We start from the raw sequence: 20,000 nt of genomic DNA on the forward strand, positions 1-20,000 counted from the left end.
AGCCACTCCTTAGTTGCCCGGGCTGTGTGTTTCGGGTCGTTGTCATGCTGGAAGACCCAGCAACGACCCATCTTCAATGCTCTTACTGAGGGAAGGAGGTTGTTGGCCAAGATCTTGCGATACATGGCGCCATCCATCCTCCCCTCAATACGGTGCAATCATCCTGTCCCCTTTGCAGAAAAGCATCCCCAAAGAATCATGTTTCCACCTCCATGCTTCATGGTTGGGATGGTGTTCTTGGGGTTGTATTCATCCTTCTTCTTCCTCCAAACACGGCGAGTGGAGTTTAGACCAAAAAGCTCTTTTTTTGTCTCATCAGACCACATGACCTCCCATTCCTCCTCTGGATCATCCAAATGGTCATTGGCAAACTTCAGACGGGCCTGGACATGAGCTGGCTTGAGCAGGGGGACCTTGCATGCGCTGCAGGATTTTTATCCATGACGGCGTAGTGTGTTACTAATGGTTTTCTTTGAGACTGTGGTCCCAGCTCTCTTCAGGTCATTGACCAGGTCCTGCCGTGTAGTTCTGGGCTGATCCCTCACCTTTCTCATGATCATTGATGCCCCACGAGGTGAGATCTTGCATGAAGCCCCAGAAAAAGGGTGATTGACCGTCATCTTGAGCTTCTTCCATTTTCTAATAATTGTGCCAACAGTTGTTGCCTCCTCACCAAGCTGCTTGCCTATTGTCCTGTAGCCCATCCCAGCCTTGTGCAGGTCTACAATTTTATCCCTGATGACCTTACACAGCTCTCTGGTCTTGGTCATTGTGGAGAGGTTGGAGTCTGTTTGATTGAGTTTGTGGACAGGTGTCTTTTATACAGGTAACGAGTTCAAACAGGTGCAGTTAATACAGGTAATGAGTGGAAAACAGGAGGGCTTCTTAAAGTGAAAATAACAGGTATGTGAGATCCGAAATTCTTACTGGTTGGTAGGTGATCACTTAAAAATCATACAATGTGATTTTCTGGATTTTTGTTTTAGATTCCGTCTCTCACATTTGAAGTGTACCTATGATAAAAACTACAGACCTCTACATGCTTTGTAAGTAGGAAAACCTGCAAAATCGGCAGTGTATCAAATACTTGTTCTCCCCACTGTATACTGAGATCATGTGACAAATCATGTGACTTTATTTAACCAAATTATGTGACTTCTGAAGTGAATTGGTTGCAACAGGTCTTATTTAGGGGCTCCATAGCATTTATTTAATTTCTTATTTGAAAGTAATTATTTTCATTTCACTTCACCAATTTGGACTATTTTGTGTATGTCCATTACATGAAATCCCCCAAAAATCTATTTAAATTACAGGTTATAATGCAACAAAATAGGAAAACTACCAAGGGGGATGAATACTTTTACAAGGCACTGTATATGGGTAGAACTATAGACATACAGGAAGTACAAACACAGACCATGCCATACAGTACATTGAAGCTCTGATTTTATTGGCCACGAAAATAGACAGTCATGTTTTGCCATATCAACAGACGTGGGTGTGAGTGGACACAGGCGAATAGGAGGTCACAACCCTAAAAGCACCAATCACACGGCATCGGCAGCTCTTCCTTCCTCAACTGCCAGTACAACTGTGAGTATTTACGAAGTCAAGACAGCTGAAAGGGCACAAAGGGTGTTAACCCCTCAGTCATTTTAACTTTTGATGGGCATCAACTGATCAGTTATTCATATCTCACAATATGGGTGAAGTTTCTTAATGTGGAGAACCCTAAACCCTGTCTCTCTAAACGAATGTCACAGTAGCTCCGCCAGGTTGTGTTTTCTTTCACTCCCATTCTGTCTGGATGTGATTAGGTTTCAGGGAAACGGACGATGGTACTCTCCAACGAAGCCAGGAAAGAGATGGCCAAGCAGGCCAGGGCTGCCAAGGATGAGCGTCGGGCCATGCTAGATGCCCGCCACAAGTACCTCATAGCCAAGCTTGTGGACAGTGTGAGCCTGGGGGAGACTGAGGTGGAGGAGGCCTTTATATCAGATGACAAGGTAAGGGATTTGGTCAGACATTCACAAAATGCATCCAAACTCCAATAATACTAACTGTCATAAACTCTGCTCTAGTTCAATTTGATAGATGAGTTTTTTGCGCCTAATGGATCAAAGAGGTTGATATTCTTCTATCAAGACATAAAAGTGGTAAACTGACCTTTCTCTTCATTGTCATCATTAAAAAAATGGAGCGAAGAACATCAGTCCTATAATATAACATGATGGTGCTTTTTCCCATCTCCCTTTTTCAGCCTTCATCAAACCACCCCACCTGGGCAGACACAGTCAGTTCTACCCCTGGGCAGAAAAAGCTCTTTCTCACCACTGGTACTTCAGAGGTAACGTTTTGCTGCAGAACTGATTGAAGTCCGTGTTGGTTCTACTTCTATTTGAAATCCTTGTCCGGAACTTCTTCCATTTAATAATTGTCTCTGACAAAGGTTTCTAGCCCTAAAAGGGGACTTGAATGCCATCATGGCTTACAAGACACAGTCTGTAATTTTCACATTCTTTCTTTAAAGTATACACTCCTGCACTCAACACCTTGCAGGCACAGTAATGGGGAAGAACACTCTTCGTGAAATATACCAGAGCCCCCTTCTCCAAACAAGCGTATCAGAATGACCTCATAATTACTAGTTTGGTAATGTTTGTATTACGTTGGTATTGGAGACAGAGCCTCTGCCACTTCTTAAGTATTGATTTCCATGGTATCAGTAAAAAACAAGACTCTTTCTTTGTTTCTCTCATTCAGTCTCATCACCAGACCGTGTGATGTGTTGGCTCTTATGTTTCAGGCCTTACTTGAAAAGTGTTTGTTTTTCTTGAGAACGACAGACAAGGCCATAACGACCGCCAATGTTTCTCAGGTCAGTAAGCCTAGCGTTTCTAGCCACCACTTTAGTGGCACTGTTTACGAATTGTTTCACTGTTTTGCTATTGCTCTTGTACTGCTTGTTTCTTCCAGGAAGTGAATTTCGGAATGCTGGACTGCACTAATGGGAGCATTCTGTACAGTATGGAGAAACTGTTCTCACAAATTATGCTGCCTGCACTCAAGTCTCAAGAGGTAATTCCCTTTTGAGTATAATGCCCTATCAACATGCATGCTAAGTTGTTCAAAGTAGACAGAATAATCAAACACAACATAACAGGGCGCTGTAGTGAAGCGGGTCGAAAGTTTCAAGTTCCTTGGTGTCCACATCACCAACAAACTATCATGGTCCAAACACACCAAGACAGTCGTGAAGAGGCACGACAACACAGTATCCCCCTCAGAAGACTGAAAAGATTTGGTATGGGTCCCCAGATTCTCAAAACGTTCTGCAGCTGCACCATCGAGAGCATCTTGACCGGTTGCATCGCCACCTGGTATGGCAACTGAGGCCAAGCTTTCTGCCATCAAAGACCTATATACTAGGCGATGTCAGAGGAAGGCTCCAAAAATTGTCACAGACTCCAGTCACCCAAGTCATAGACTGTTATCTCTGCTACCGCACGGCAAGTGGTACCGGAGCGCCTAAGTTTAGGTCCAAAAGGCTCCTTAACAGCTTCTACCCCCAAGTCATAAGACTCATAAACACTGTATCTGTCACGTCCTGACCATAGAGAGTCCTTATTTTCTATGGTGGAGTAGGTCAGGGTGTGACTGGGGGGTTAGTCTAGTTTATTATTTCTATTTGGGTGTTCTAGTTTTCATGTTTCTATGTTGGTGATTTGTATGATTCCCAATTAGAGGCAGCTGGTAATCATTGTCTCTAATTGGGGATCATATTTAAGTAGTGTTTGTTCCCACCTGTGTTTGTGGAATATTGTATTTTGAGTAAGTGTATGTAGCACCTCTGTAGTCACGGTTCATGTTAGTTTATTGTTTATTGTTTTTGCTAAGTTTCACTATTAATCAATTATGTGGAACTCAACATTCGCTGCGCCTTGGTCCGTTTCTACAAACGATCGTGACAGTATCCAATGACCACCCAGACAATTTTCATGGACCCCCAGGCCCCCCCCCCCCCGTCCCCGTCCCCCACACCTTTGTTTTTACACTACTGCAACTCTGTGTTTATCTATGCATAATCACTTTACCCCTACCTACAGTGCCTTGAGAAAGTATTCGGCACCCTTGAACTTTACGACCTTTTGCCACATTTCAGGCTTCAAACATAAAGATATAAAACTGTATTTTTTGTGAAGAATCAACAACAAGTGGGACACAATCATGAAGAGGAACGGCATTTATTGGATATTTCAAACTTTTTTAACAAATCAAAAACTGAAAAATTGGGCGTGCAAAATTATTCAGCCCCCTTAAGTTAATACTTTGTAGCGCCACCTTTTGCTGCGATTACAGCTGTAAGTCGCTTGGGGTATGTCTCTATCAGTTTTGCACATCGAGAGACTGAATTTTTTTCCCATTCCTCCTTTCGAAACAGCTCGAGCTCAGTGAGGTTGGATGGAGAGCATTTGTGAACAGCAGTTTTCAGTTCCTTCCACAGATTCTCGATTGGATTCAGGTCTGGCCTTTGACTTGGCCATTCTAACACCTGGATATGTTTATTTTTGAACCATTCCATTGTAGATTTTGCTTTATGTTTTGGATCATTGTCTTGTTGGAAGACAAATCTCCGTCCCAGTCTCAGGTCTTTTGCTGACTCCATCAGGTTTTCTTCCAGAATGGTCCTGTATTTGCCTCCATCCATCTTCCCATCAATTTTAACCATCTTCCCTGTCCCTGCTGAAGAAAAGCAGGCCCAAACCATGATGCTGCCACCACCATGTTTGACAGTGGGGATGGTGTGTGTTCAGGGTGATGAGCTGTGTTGCTTTTACGCCAAACATAACGTTTTGCATTGTTGCCAAAAAGTTCAAGTTTGGTTTCATCTGACCAGAGCACCTTCTTCCACATGTTTGGTGTGTCTCCCAGGTGGCTTGTGGCAAACTTTAAACAACACTTTTTATGGATATCTTTAAGAAATGGCTTTCTTCTTGCCACTATTCCATAAAGGCCAGATTTGTGCAATATACGACTGACTGTTGTCCTATGGACAGAGTCTCCCACCTCAGCTGTAGATCTCTGCAGTTCATCCAGAGTGATCATGGGCCTCTTGGCTGCATCTCTGATCAGTCTTCTCCTTGTATGAGCTGAAAGTCTAGAGGGACGGCCAGGTCTTGGTAGATTTGCAGTGGTCTGATACTCCTTCCATTTCAATATTATCTCTTGCACAGTGCTCCTTGGGATGGTTAAAGCTTGGGAAATCTTTTTGTATCCAAATCCAGCTTTAAACGTCTTCACAACAGTATCTCGGACCTGCCTTGTGTGTTCCTTGTTCTTCATGATGCTCTCTGCGCTTTTAACGGACCTCTGAGACTATCACAGTGCAGGTGCATTTATACAGAGACTTGATTATACACAGGTGGATTGTATTTATCATCATTAGACATTTAGGTCAACATTGGATCATTCAGAGATCCTCACTGAACTTCTGGAGAGAGTTTGCTGCACTGAAAGTAAAGGGGCTGAATAATTTTGCACTCCCAATTTTTCAGTTTTTGATTTGTTAAAAAAGTTTGAAATATCCAATAAATGTCGTTCCACTTCATGATTGTGTCCCACTTGTTGTTGATTCTTCACAAAAAATACAGTTTTATATCTTTATGTTTGAAGCCTGAAATGTGGCAAAAGGTCGCAAAGTTCAAGGGGGCCGAATACTTTCGCAAGGCACTGTACATTTACAAATGACCTTGAATAACCTGTATCCCCGCACATTAACTCGGTACCAGTACCCCCTGTATATAGCCTCTATATTAAGTTATTGTGTTACTTTCTATTTAGTAAATATTTTCTTATATATCTTAAACTGCATTGTTTGTATGTACCTATTCAGTACATGTGACATATACAGTTTGATTTGAACTCTCCTATATCTCCTCTACTTCAACCCCAATAAATGTTTTGTTCAATCCTCACCAGAACTGGGGCTCCATGAAGGATGGACTTCAGAATGCACAGATTCAGGACTTCCTGAGTTCAGTGGACAAGTTCATTAGCCACCTCTCCTCTGCCAGACTGAATATGGAGGGAAGGTTCCATCTACACAGAGTGGACACTGGACAGAGCCTAAGCAGCCTGCTAGGCCCAGCAGACTACACAGCTGCAGGTATAGATGTTACCTCAGTTATGGTTTTGGTGTTTAAGTGTTTGTGTGTGATTAGCGACTGTCCACTCTGTTGTATGTTGTGGGAAATGTATTCATTCTTACGTATGTGCCTGTCATTGTATGTCAAGCAATTATCCCCCCTTAGGGATTAATGCAGATGATTTAATTTAATTGGTAGTCCTGTGAAAAGACCCACTGAAAAATCTATTTGAGTAGAATAGACGATGTATAGTCCAGCACATACACAGGAGGCTGCTGAGGGGAGAACGGCTCGAAATAATGGCTGGAATGACACAAACGGAAAGGCATCAAACCATGCGTTTGATGTATTTGATACCATTCCCCTGATTCCGCTCCAGCCATTACCACAAGCCCGTCCTCCCCAATAAAGATGCCACCAACCTCCTGTGAGTACATCCTACAAGGGCAGATACTACAAGCTCATACTGCACATGAGAAAATAAATGCTCAAAGTAAGTCTGTAACATATACAGTTTGTCTCTTCCCTCAAGCCAATAACTCCGAACTGGTGGAAGAGCTGGAGGGAGTTCTCCTTCACTGGGCCCACCAGATCGAACAGGTGCTGACAGAGGGCGAGCAAATGAGGAAGGAGGCCGATGACATAGGGCCCTCTGCTGAACTGGAGCATTGGAAAAGCCGCATGACCACTTTTAACAGGTACACATACTCACTTGTCATGCCACCCACCAGAACATTTCCCCCTTTTTCTGACACAAGTGTCAACTCCACACTCAGTCTGTCTCATTACAAAACCTTAGAACATCTGTTACATTTACGTAACTTAGCAGACATTAGGGTCAAGTGCCCTGCTCAAGGGCAAGGCCCTTTCGATTACTGGCCCAATGCTCTTAACTGCTAGGTTTCCTGCCTATTCCAATGACTTGTTCTGTTATGCTGGCCAATATATTTTTTTAATGCTGCATGTCTTGTTTGGTGTGTTGGTTGAGTGCACACTAGTCTATATTGATTGTGATCAATGTTTTCTCAGCCTAATGGATGAGATCAAACGACCTCATGTGAAGAAAGTTATTGGAGTGCTGCAGGTGGCCAAGTCAAAGACACTAAGGACATGGAGAGAGCTGGTCAGTTTCACTCTCTCTATTTTCTATATACTCTATATCTAAAGGCCTCTATTTTCTATATACTCTATATGTAAAGGCCTCTATTTTCTATATACTCTATATGTAAAGGCCTCTATTTTCTATATACTCTATATGTAAAGGCCTCTATTTTCTATATACTCTATATGTAAAGGCATCTATTTTCTATATACTCTATATGTAAAGGCATCTCTTTTCTATATACTCTATATGTAAAGGCATCTATTTTCTATATACTCTATATGTAAAGGCATCTATTTTCTATATACTCTATATGTAAAGGCATCTATTTTCTATATACTCTATATGTAAAGGCAAGCATTTATTATCAGTTGCATTCCATCATTTTGAACATGGATATTTTGAAATCAAGTGTTACATTTTGGACTAATGCTCATATATGCTTATAATATATATGCATATAATGCTTGAACTGCACCGTTGGTTAAGGGCCAGTAAGTAAGCATTTCTCAGTAAGGTCTACACTTGTTGTATTCGGCGCACGTGACAAATTGATTTGATATCCTGCGACAGAGTACAGTGATTTTTATTGTGCATTTCACACAGTTCAGTGGGGTTGTGTGGAAGTAAAAATCAAGCCCTGTAGAAACATAACACACATCTTATCTACGGTAGGATGGAAACATCACTGTTGTGGCAAATGAAGCAAAAGACAATATGAAATACCTCTACACGTTGGAGAAGTTCTTTGGCCCACTTGGAAAGTGCACTCCGGTAAGAACTTTGACACCAAACAACATTGTATTGGTTGCATTCACATATTCAGCAGATGTTATTGCAAGTGCAGCGTATTGCTTGTGTTCCTAACTCCAACAGTGCAGTAATATCTAACAATACACAACAACACACACAAATCTAAAAGTAAAAGAATGGAATTAATAAATATAGAAATATTAGAACGAGCAATGTCGGATTCTGGAGTGTGTGTATATATATATATATATATATATATATATATACAGTTAATTACATTTTAATACATACATATAGACTTTATATAGACAGTATGTGATGGGATGAACAGACATTATGGACAGTATGTGATGGGATGAACAGACATTATGGACAGTATGTGATGGGATGAACAGACATTATGGACAGTATGTGATGGGATGTACAGACATTATGGACAGTATGTGATGGGATGTACAGACATTATGGACAGTATGTGGTGGGATGTACAGACATTATGGACAGTATGTGATGGGATGTACAGACATTATGGACAGTATGTGATGGGATGTACAGACATTATGGACAGTATGTGATGGGATGAACAGACATTATGGACAGTATGTGATGGGATGTACAGACATTATGGACAGTATGTGATGGGATGAACAGACATTATGGACAGTATGTGATGGGATGTACAGACATTATGGACAGTATGTGATGGAATGTACAGACATTATGGACAGTATGTGATGGGATGTACAGACATTATGGACAGTATGTGATGGGATGTACAGACATTATGGACAGTATGTGATGGGATGAACAGACATTATGGACAGTATGTGATGGGATGTACAGACATTATGGACAGTATGTGATGGGATGAACAGACATTATGGACAGTATGTGATGGGATGTACAGACATTATGGACAGTATGTGATGGAATGTACAGACATTATGGACAGTATGTGATGGGATGTACAGACATTATGGACAGTATGTGGTGGGATGAACAGACATTATGGACAGTATGTGGTGGGATGAACAGACATTATGGACAGTATGTGGTGGGATGTACAGACATTATGGACAGTATGTGATGGAATGTACAGACATTATGGACAGTATGTGATGGGATGAACAGACATTATGGACAGTATGTGGTGGGATGTACAGACATTATGGACAGTATGTGATGGGATGAACAGACATTATGGACAGTATGTGGTGGGATGAACAGACATTATGGACAGTATGTGATGGGTTGAACAGACATTATGGACAGTATGTGGTGGGATGAACAGACAATATGGACAGAATGTGATGGGATGTACAGACATTATGGACAGTATGTGGTGGGATGAACAGACATTATGGACAGAATGTGATGGGATGTACAGACAGATTGGACAGTATGTGATGGGATGTACAGACAGAATGGACAGTATGTGATGGGATGTACAGACATTATGAACAGTATGTGATGGGATGAACAGACATTATTAACAGTATGTGATGGGATGTACAGACAGTATGTGATGGGATGAACAGACATTATGAACAGTATGTGATGGGATGAACAGACATTATTAACAGTATGTGATGGGATGTACAGACATTATGAACAGTATGTGATGGGATGTACAGACATAATGAACAGTATGTGATGGGATGAACAGACATTATTAACAGTATGTGATGGGATGTACAGACAGTATGTGATGGGATGTACAGACATTATGGACAGTATGTGATGGGATGTACAGACATTATGAACAGTATGTGATGGGATGTACAGACAGTATGTGATGGGATGAACAGACATTATTAACAGTATGTGATGGGATGTACAGACATTATGAACAGTATGTGATGGGATGAACAGACATTATTAACAGTATGTGATGGGATGTACAGACAGTATGTGATGGGATGTACAGACATTATGGACAGTATGTGATGGGATGTACAGACATTATGGACAGTATGTGGTGGGATGTACAGACAGTATGTGATGGGATGTACAGACATTATGAACAGTATGTGATGGGATGAACAGACATTATTAACAGTATGTGATGGGATGTACAGACAGTATGTGATGGGATGAACAGACATTATGGACAGTATGTGATGGGATGTACAGACATTATGGACAGTATGTGGTGGGATGTACAGACATTATGTGATGGGATGTACAGACATTATGGACAGTATGTGATGGGTTGAACAGACATTTTGGACAGCATGTGATGGGATGTACAGACATTATGGACAGTATGTGGTGGGATGTACAGACATTATGGACAGTATGTGATGGGATGTACAGACATTATGGACAGTATGTGATGGGATGTACAGACATTATGGACAGTATGTGGTGGGATGAACAGACATTATGAACAGTATGTGATGGGATGTACAGACAGTATGTGATGGGATGTACAGACATTATGGACAGTATGTGATGGGATGTACAGACATTATGAACAGTATGTGATGGGATGTACAGACAGTATGTGATGGGATGAACAGACATTATTAACAGTATGTGATGGGATGTACAGACATTATGAACAGTATGTGATGGGATGAACAGACATTATTAACAGTATGTGATGGGATGTACAGACAGTATGTGATGGGATGTACAGACATTATGGACAGTATGTGATGGGATGTACAGACATTATGGACAGTATGTGGTGGGATGTACAGACAGTATGTGATGGGATGTACAGACATTATGAACAGTATGTGATGGGATGAACAGACATTATTAACAGTATGTGATGGGATGTACAGACAGTATGTGATGGGATGAACAGACATTATGGACAGTATGTGATGGGATGTACAGACATTATGGACAGTATGTGGTGGGATGTACAGACATTATGTGATGGGATGTACAGACATTATGGACAGTATGTGATGGGTTGAACAGACATTTTGGACAGCATGTGATGGGATGTACAGACATTATGGACAGTATGTGGTGGGATGTACAGACATTATGGACAGTATGTGATGGGATGTACAGACATTATGGACAGTATGTGATGGGATGTACAGACATTATGGACAGTATGTGGTGGGATGAACAGACATTATGGACAGTATGTGGTAGGATGTACAGACATTATGTACAGTATGTGGTGGGATGTACAGACATTATGGACAGTATGTGGTGGGATGAACAGACATTATGGACAGTATGTGATGGGATGAACAGACATTATGGACAGTATGTGATGGGTTGAACAGACATTATGGACAGTATGTGATGGGATGTACAGACATTATGGACAGTATGTGATGGGATGAACAGACATTATGGACAGTATGTGGTGGGATGTACAGACATTATGGACAGTATGTGATGGGATGTACAGACATTATGGACAGTATCTGATGGGTTGAACAGACATTATGGACAGTATGTGGTGGGATGTACAGACATTATGGACAGTATGTGATGGGATGTACAGACATTATGGACAGTATGTGGTGGGATGAACAGACATTATGGACAGTATGTGATGGGTTGAACAGACATTATGGACAGTATGTGTTGGGATGTACTGACATTATGGACAGTATGTGATGGGATGAACAGACATTATGGACAGTATGTGATGGGATGTACAGACATTATGGACACTATGTGATGGGATGTACAGACATTATGGACAGTATGTGATGGGTTGAACAGACATTATGGACAGTATGTGGTGGGATGTACAGACATTATGTACAGTATGTGATGGGATGTACAGACATTATGGACAGTATGTGATGGGATGTACAGACATTATGGACAGTATGTGGTGGGATGTACAGACATTATGTGATGGGATGTACAGACATTATGGACAGTATGTGATGGGTTGAACAGACATTTTGGACAGCATGTGATGGGATGTACAGACATTATGGACAGTATGTGGTGGGATGTACAGACATTATGGACAGTATGTGATGGGATGTACAGACATTATGGACAGTATGTGATGGGATGTACAGACATTATGGACAGTATGTGGTGGGATGAACAGACATTATGAACAGTATGTGATGGGATGTACAGACAGTATGTGATGGGATGTACAGACATTATGGACAGTATGTGATGGGATGTACAGACATTATGAACAGTATGTGATGGGATGTACAGACAGTATGTGATGGGATGAACAGACATTATTAACAGTATGTGATGGGATGTACAGACATTATGAACAGTATGTGATGGGATGAACAGACATTATTAACAGTATGTGATGGGATGTACAGACAGTATGTGATGGGATGTACAGACATTATGGACAGTATGTGATGGGATGTACAGACATTATGGACAGTATGTGGTGGGATGTACAGACAGTATGTGATGGGATGTACAGACATTATGAACAGTATGTGATGGGATGAACAGACATTATTAACAGTATGTGATGGGATGTACAGACAGTATGTGATGGGATGAACAGACATTATGGACAGTATGTGATGGGATGTACAGACATTATGGACAGTATGTGGTGGGATGTACAGACATTATGTGATGGGATGTACAGACATTATGGACAGTATGTGATGGGTTGAACAGACATTTTGGACAGCATGTGATGGGATGTACAGACATTATGGACAGTATGTGGTGGGATGTACAGACATTATGGACAGTATGTGATGGGATGTACAGACATTATGGACAGTATGTGATGGGATGTACAGACATTATGGACAGTATGTGGTGGGATGAACAGACATTATGGACAGTATGTGGTGGGATAAACAGACATTATGGACAGTATGTGGTGGGATGTACAGACATTTTGTGGTGGGATGAACAGACATTATGGACAGTATGTGATGGGATGAACAGACATTATGGACAGTATGTGATGGGTTGAACAGACATTATGGACAGTATGTGATGGGATGTACAGACATTATGGACAGTATGTGATGGGATGAACAGACATTATGGACAGTATGTGGTGGGATGTACAGACATTATGGACAGTATGTGATGGGATGTACAGACATTATGGACAGTATCTGATGGGTTGAACAGACATTATGGACAGTATGTGGTGGGATGTACAGACATTATGGACAGTATGTGATGGGATGTACAGACATTATGGACAGTATGTGGTGGGATGAACAGACATTATGGACAGTATGTGATGGGTTGAACAGACATTATGGACAGTATGTGTTGGGATGTACTGACATTATGGACAGTATGTGGTGGGATGAACAGACATTATGGACAGTATGTGGTAGGATGTACAGACATTATGAACAGTATGTGATGGGATGAACAGACATTATTAACAGTATGTGATGGGATGTACAGACAGTATGTGATGGGATGAACAGACATTATGGACAGTATGTGATGGGATGTACAGACATTATGGACAGTATGTGGTGGGATGTACAGACATTATGTGATGGGATGTACAGACATTATGGACAGTATGTGATGGGTTGAACAGACATTTTGGACAGCATGTGATGGGATGTACAGACATTATGGACAGTATGTGGTGGGATGTACAGACATTATGGACAGTATGTGATGGGATGTACAGACATTATGGACAGTATGTGATGGGATGTACAGACATTATGGACAGTATGTGGTGGGATGAACAGACATTATGGACAGTATGTGGTAGGATGTACAGACATTATGTACAGTATGTGGTGGGATGTACAGACATTATGGACAGTATGTGGTGGGATGAACAGACATTATGGACAGTATGTGATGGGATGAACAGACATTATGGACAGTATGTGATGGGTTGAACAGACATTATGGACAGTATGTGATGGGATGTACAGACATTATGGACAGTATGTTATGGGATGAACAGACATTATGGACAGTATGTGGTGGGATGTACAGACATTATGGACAGTATGTGATGGGATGTACAGACATTATGGACAGTATCTGATGGGTTGAACAGACATTATGGACAGTATGTGGTGGGATGTACAGACATTATGGACAGTATGTGATGGGATGTACAGACATTATGGACAGTATGTGGTGGGATGAACAGACATTATGGACAGTATGTGATGGGTTGAACAGACATTATGGACAGTATGTGTTGGGATGTACTGACATTATGGACAGTATGTGATGGGATGAACAGACATTATGGACAGTATGTGATGGGATGTACAGACATTATGGACACTATGTGATGGGATGTACAGACATTATGGACAGTATGTGATGGGTTGAACAGACATTATGGACAGTATGTGGTGGGATGTACAGACATTATGTACAGTATGTGATGGGATGTACAGACATTATGGACAGTATGTGATGGGATGTACAGACATTATGGACAGTATGTGGTGGGATGTACAGACATTATGTGATGGGATGTACAGACATTATGGACAGTATGTGATGGGTTGAACAGACATTTTGGACAGCATGTGATGGGATGTACAGACATTATGGACAGTATGTGGTGGGATGTACAGACATTATGGACAGTATGTGATGGGATGTACAGACATTATGGACAGTATGTGATGGGATGTACAGACATTATGGACAGTATGTGGTGGGATGAACAGACATTATGAACAGTATGTGATGGGATGTACAGACAGTATGTGATGGGATGTACAGACATTATGGACAGTATGTGATGGGATGTACAGACATTATGAACAGTATGTGATGGGATGTACAGACAGTATGTGATGGGATGAACAGACATTATTAACAGTATGTGATGGGATGTACAGACATTATGAACAGTATGTGATGGGATGAACAGACATTATTAACAGTATGTGATGGGATGTACAGACAGTATGTGATGGGATGTACAGACATTATGGACAGTATGTGATGGGATGTACAGACATTATGGACAGTATGTGGTGGGATGTACAGACAGTATGTGATGGGATGTACAGACATTATGAACAGTATGTGATGGGATGAACAGACATTATTAACAGTATGTGATGGGATGTACAGACAGTATGTGATGGGATGAACAGACATTATGGACAGTATGTGATGGGATGTACAGACATTATGGACAGTATGTGGTGGGATGTACAGACATTATGTGATGGGATGTACAGACATTATGGACAGTATGTGATGGGTTGAACAGACATTTTGGACAGCATGTGATGGGATGTACAGACATTATGGACAGTATGTGGTGGGATGTACAGACATTATGGACAGTATGTGATGGGATGTACAGACATTATGGACAGTATGTGATGGGATGTACAGACATTATGGACAGTATGTGGTGGGATGAACAGACATTATGGACAGTATGTGGTAGGATGTACAGACATTATGGACAGTATGTGGTGGGATGTACAGACATTATGGACAGTATGTGGTGGGATGAACAGACATTATGGACAGTATGTGATGGGATGAACAGACATTATGGACAGTATGTGATGGGTTGAACAGACATTATGGACAGTATGTGATGGGATGTACAGACATTATGGACAGTATGTGATGGGATGAACAGACATTATGGACAGTATGTGGTGGGATGTACAGACATTATGGACAGTATGTGATGGGATGTACAGACATTATGGACAGTATCTGATGGGTTGAACAGACATTATGGACAGTATGTGGTGGGATGTACAGACATTATGGACAGTATGTGATGGGATGTACAGACATTATGGACAGTATGTGGTGGGATGAACAGACATTATGGACAGTATGTGATGGGTTGAACAGACATTATGGACAGTATGTGTTGGGATGTACTGACATTATGGACAGTATGTGATGGGATGAACAGACATTATGGACAGTATGTGATGGGATGTACAGACATTATGGACACTATGTGATGGGATGTACAGACATTATGGACAGTATGTGATGGGTTGAACAGACATTATGGACAGTATGTGGTGGGATGTACAGACATTATGTACAGTATGTGATGGGATGTACAGACATTATGGACAGTATGTGATGGGATGTACAGACATTATGGACAGTATGTGGTGGGATGTACAGACATTATGGACAGTATGTGATGGGATGTACAGACATTATGGACAGTATGTGATAGGATGTACAGACATTATGGACAGTATGTGGTAGGATGAACAGACATTATGGACAGTATGTGATGGGTTGAACAGACATTATGGACAGTATGTGGTGGGATGAACAGACATTATGGACAGTATGTGATGGGTTGAACAGACATTACGGACAGTATGTGATGGGATGTACAGACATTATGGACAGTATGTGATGGGTTGAACAGACATTATGGACAGTATGTGGTGGGATGTACAGACATTATGGACAGTATGTGATGGGATGTACAGACATTATGGACAGTATGTGATGGGATGTACAGACATTATGGACAGTATGTGGTGGGATGTACAGACATTATGGACAGTATGTGATGGGATGTACAGACATTATGGACAGTATGTGATGGGATGTACAGACATTATGGACAGTATGTGGTAGGATGAACAGACATTATGGACAGTATGTGATGGGTTGAACAGACATTATGGACAGTATGTGGTGGGATGAACAGACATTATGGACAGTATGTGATGGGTTGAACAGACATTACGGACAGTATGTGATGGGATGTACAGACATTATGGACACTATGTGATGGGATGTACAGACATTATGGACAGTATGTGATGGGTTGAACAGACATTATGGACAGTATGTGGTGGGATGTACAGACATTATGGACAGTATGTGATGGGATGTACAGACATTATGGACAGTATGTGATGGGATGTACAGACATTATGGACAGTATGTGGTGGGATGTACAGACATTATGGACAGTATGTGATGGGATGTACAGACATTATGGACAGTATGTGATGGGATGTAGAGACATTATGGACAGTATGTGGTAGGATGAACAGACATTATGGACAGTATGTGATGGGTTGAACAGACATTATGGACAGTATGTGGTGGGATGAACAGACATTATGGACAGTATGTGATGGGTTGAACAGACATTACGGACAGTATGTGATGGGATGTACAGACATTATGGACAGTATGTGGTGGGATGAACAGACATTATGGACAGTATGTGGTGGGTTGAACAGACATTACGGACAGTATGTGATGGGATGTACAGACATTATGGACAGTATGTGGTGGGATGTACAGACATTATGGACAGTATGTGATGGGTTGAACAGACATTATGGACAGTATGTGGTGGGATGTACAGACATTATGGACAGTATGTGATGGGATGTACAGACATTAAGGACAGTATGTGGTGGGATGTACAGACATTATGGACAGTATGTGATGGGATGAACAGACATTATGGACAGTATGTGATGGGATGTACAGGTATTATGGACAGTATGTGATGGGTTGAACAGACATTATGGACAGTATGTGATGGGATGAACAGACATTATGGACAGTATGTGATGGGATGAACAGACATTATGGACAGTATGTGATGGGTTGAACAGACATTATGGACAGTATGTGGTGGAATGTACAGACATTATGGACAGTATGTGATGGGATGAACAGACATTATGGACAGTATGTGATGGGATGAACAGACATTATGGACAGTATGTGATGGGATGTACAGACATTATGGACAGTAGGTGATGGAATGTACAGACATTATGGACAGTATGTGATGGGATGTACAGACATTATGGACCGTATGTGATGGGATGTACAGACATTATGGACAGTATGTGATGGAATGTACAGACATTATGGACAGTATGTGATGGGATGAACAGACATTATGGACAGTATGTGGTGGGATGTACAGACATTATGGACAGTATGTGATGGGATGTACAGACATTATGGACAGTATGTGGTGGGATGAACAGACATTATGGACAGTATGTGATGGGTTGAACAGACATTATGGACAGCATGTGGTGGGATGTACAGACATTATGGACAGTATGTGATGGGATGAACAGACATTATGGACAGTATGTGATGGGATGTACAGACATTATGGACACTATGTGATGGGATGTACAGACATTATGGACAGTATGTGATGGGTTGAACAGACATTATGGACAGTATGTGGTGGGATGTACAGACATTATGTACAGTATGTGATGGGATGTACAGACATTATGGACAGTATGTGATGGGATGTACAGACATTATGGACAGTATGTGGTGGGATGTACAGACATTATGGACAGTATGTGATGGGATGTACAGACATTATGGACACTATGTGATGGGATGTACAGACATTATGGACAGTATGTGGTAGGATGAACAGACATTATGGACAGTATGTGATGGGTTGAACAGACATTATGGACAGTATGTGGTGGGATGAACAGACATTATGGACAGTATGTGATGGGTTGAACAGACATTACGGACAGTATGTGATGGGATGTACAGACATTATGGACAGTATGTGGTGGGATGAACAGACATTATGGACAGTATGTGGTGGGATGAACAGACATTATGGACAGTATGTGGTGGGTTGAACAGACATTACGGACAGTATGTGATGGGATGTACAGACATTATGGACAGTATGTGGTGGGATGTACAGACATTATGGACAGTATGTGATGGGTTGAACAGACATTATGGACAGTATGTGGTGGGATGTACAGACATTATGGACAGTATGTGATGGGATGTACAGACATTATGGACAGTATGTGGTGGGATGTACAGACATTATGGACAGTATGGGATGGGATGAACAGACATTATGGACAGTATGTGATGGGATGTACAGACATTATGGACAGTATGTGATGGGTTGAACAGACATAATGGACAGTATGTGATGGGATGAACAGACATTATGGACAGTATGTGATGGGATGAACAGACATTATGGACAGTATGTGATGGGTTGAACAGACATTATGGACAGTATGTGGTGGAATGTACAGACATTATGGACAGTATGTGATGGGATGAACAGACATTATGGACAGTATGTGATGGGATGAACAGACATTATGGACAGTATGTGATGGGATGTACAGACATTATGGACAGTAGGTGATGGAATGTACAGACATTATGGACAGTATGTGATGGGATGTACAGACATTATGGACCGTATGTGATGGGATGTACAGACAGTATGTGATGGGATGTACAGACAGTATGTGATGGGATGAACAGACATTATGGACAGTATGTGATGGGATGTACAGACATTATGGACAGTATGTGGTGGGATGTACAGACATTATGGACAGTATGTGATGGGATGTACAGACATTATGGACAGTATGTGATGGGATGAACAGACATTATGGACAGTATGTGATGGGATGTACAGACATTATGGACAGTATGTGATGGGATGAACAGACATTATGGACAGATGTGATGGAATGTACAGACATTATGGACAGTATGTGATGGGATGTACAGACATTATGGACAGTATGTGATGGGATGTACAGACATTATGGACCGTATGTGATGGGATGTACAGACAGTATGTGATGGGATGTACAGACATTATGGACAGTATGTGATGGGATGTACAGACATTATGGACAGTATGTGATGGAATGTACAGACATTATGGACAGTATGTGATGGGATGTACAGACATTATGGACCGTATGTGATGGGATGTACAGACAGTATGTGATGGGATGTACAGACAGTATGTGATGGGATGTACAGACAGTATGTGATGGGATGTACAGACATTATGGACAGTATGTGATGGAATGTACAGACATTATGGACAGTATGTGATGGGATGTACAGACATTATGGACAGTATGTGATGGGATGTAGAGACATTATGGACAGTATGTGATGGGATGTACAGACATTATGGACAGTATGTGATGGGATGTACAGACATTATGGACAGTATGTGGTGGGATGTACAGACATTATGGACAGTATGTGATGGGATGTACAGACATTATGGACAGTATGTGATG

General features: G+C 41.4%; 1 protein-coding gene across 1 annotated transcript in view; it reads left to right on the forward strand.

Moving 5' to 3' along the window:
- The window catches only part of dnah5l (dynein, axonemal, heavy chain 5 like), a 93,559-nt gene that overhangs the window by 1,976 nt on the left and 71,583 nt on the right, over positions 1-20,000 (forward strand). Inside the window, exons 2-11 of the mRNA XM_064941449.1 lie at positions 1,496-1,611; positions 1,821-2,009; positions 2,085-2,159; positions 2,264-2,350; positions 2,810-2,881; positions 2,980-3,081; positions 5,983-6,169; positions 6,682-6,847; positions 7,179-7,272; positions 7,927-8,025. Of these exons, the coding sequence (XP_064797521.1) occupies positions 1,496-1,611; positions 1,821-2,009; positions 2,085-2,159; positions 2,264-2,350; positions 2,810-2,881; positions 2,980-3,081; positions 5,983-6,169; positions 6,682-6,847; positions 7,179-7,272; positions 7,927-8,025 (1,187 nt within the window). The remainder of the gene's footprint in view (positions 1-1,495; positions 1,612-1,820; positions 2,010-2,084; positions 2,160-2,263; positions 2,351-2,809; positions 2,882-2,979; positions 3,082-5,982; positions 6,170-6,681; positions 6,848-7,178; positions 7,273-7,926; positions 8,026-20,000) is intronic.

Source organism: Oncorhynchus masou, chromosome 28 (genome assembly GCF_036934945.1).
Source record: "Oncorhynchus masou masou isolate Uvic2021 chromosome 28, UVic_Omas_1.1, whole genome shotgun sequence".
In the NCBI taxonomy this organism is placed as follows: domain Eukaryota; kingdom Metazoa; phylum Chordata; class Actinopteri; order Salmoniformes; family Salmonidae; genus Oncorhynchus; species Oncorhynchus masou.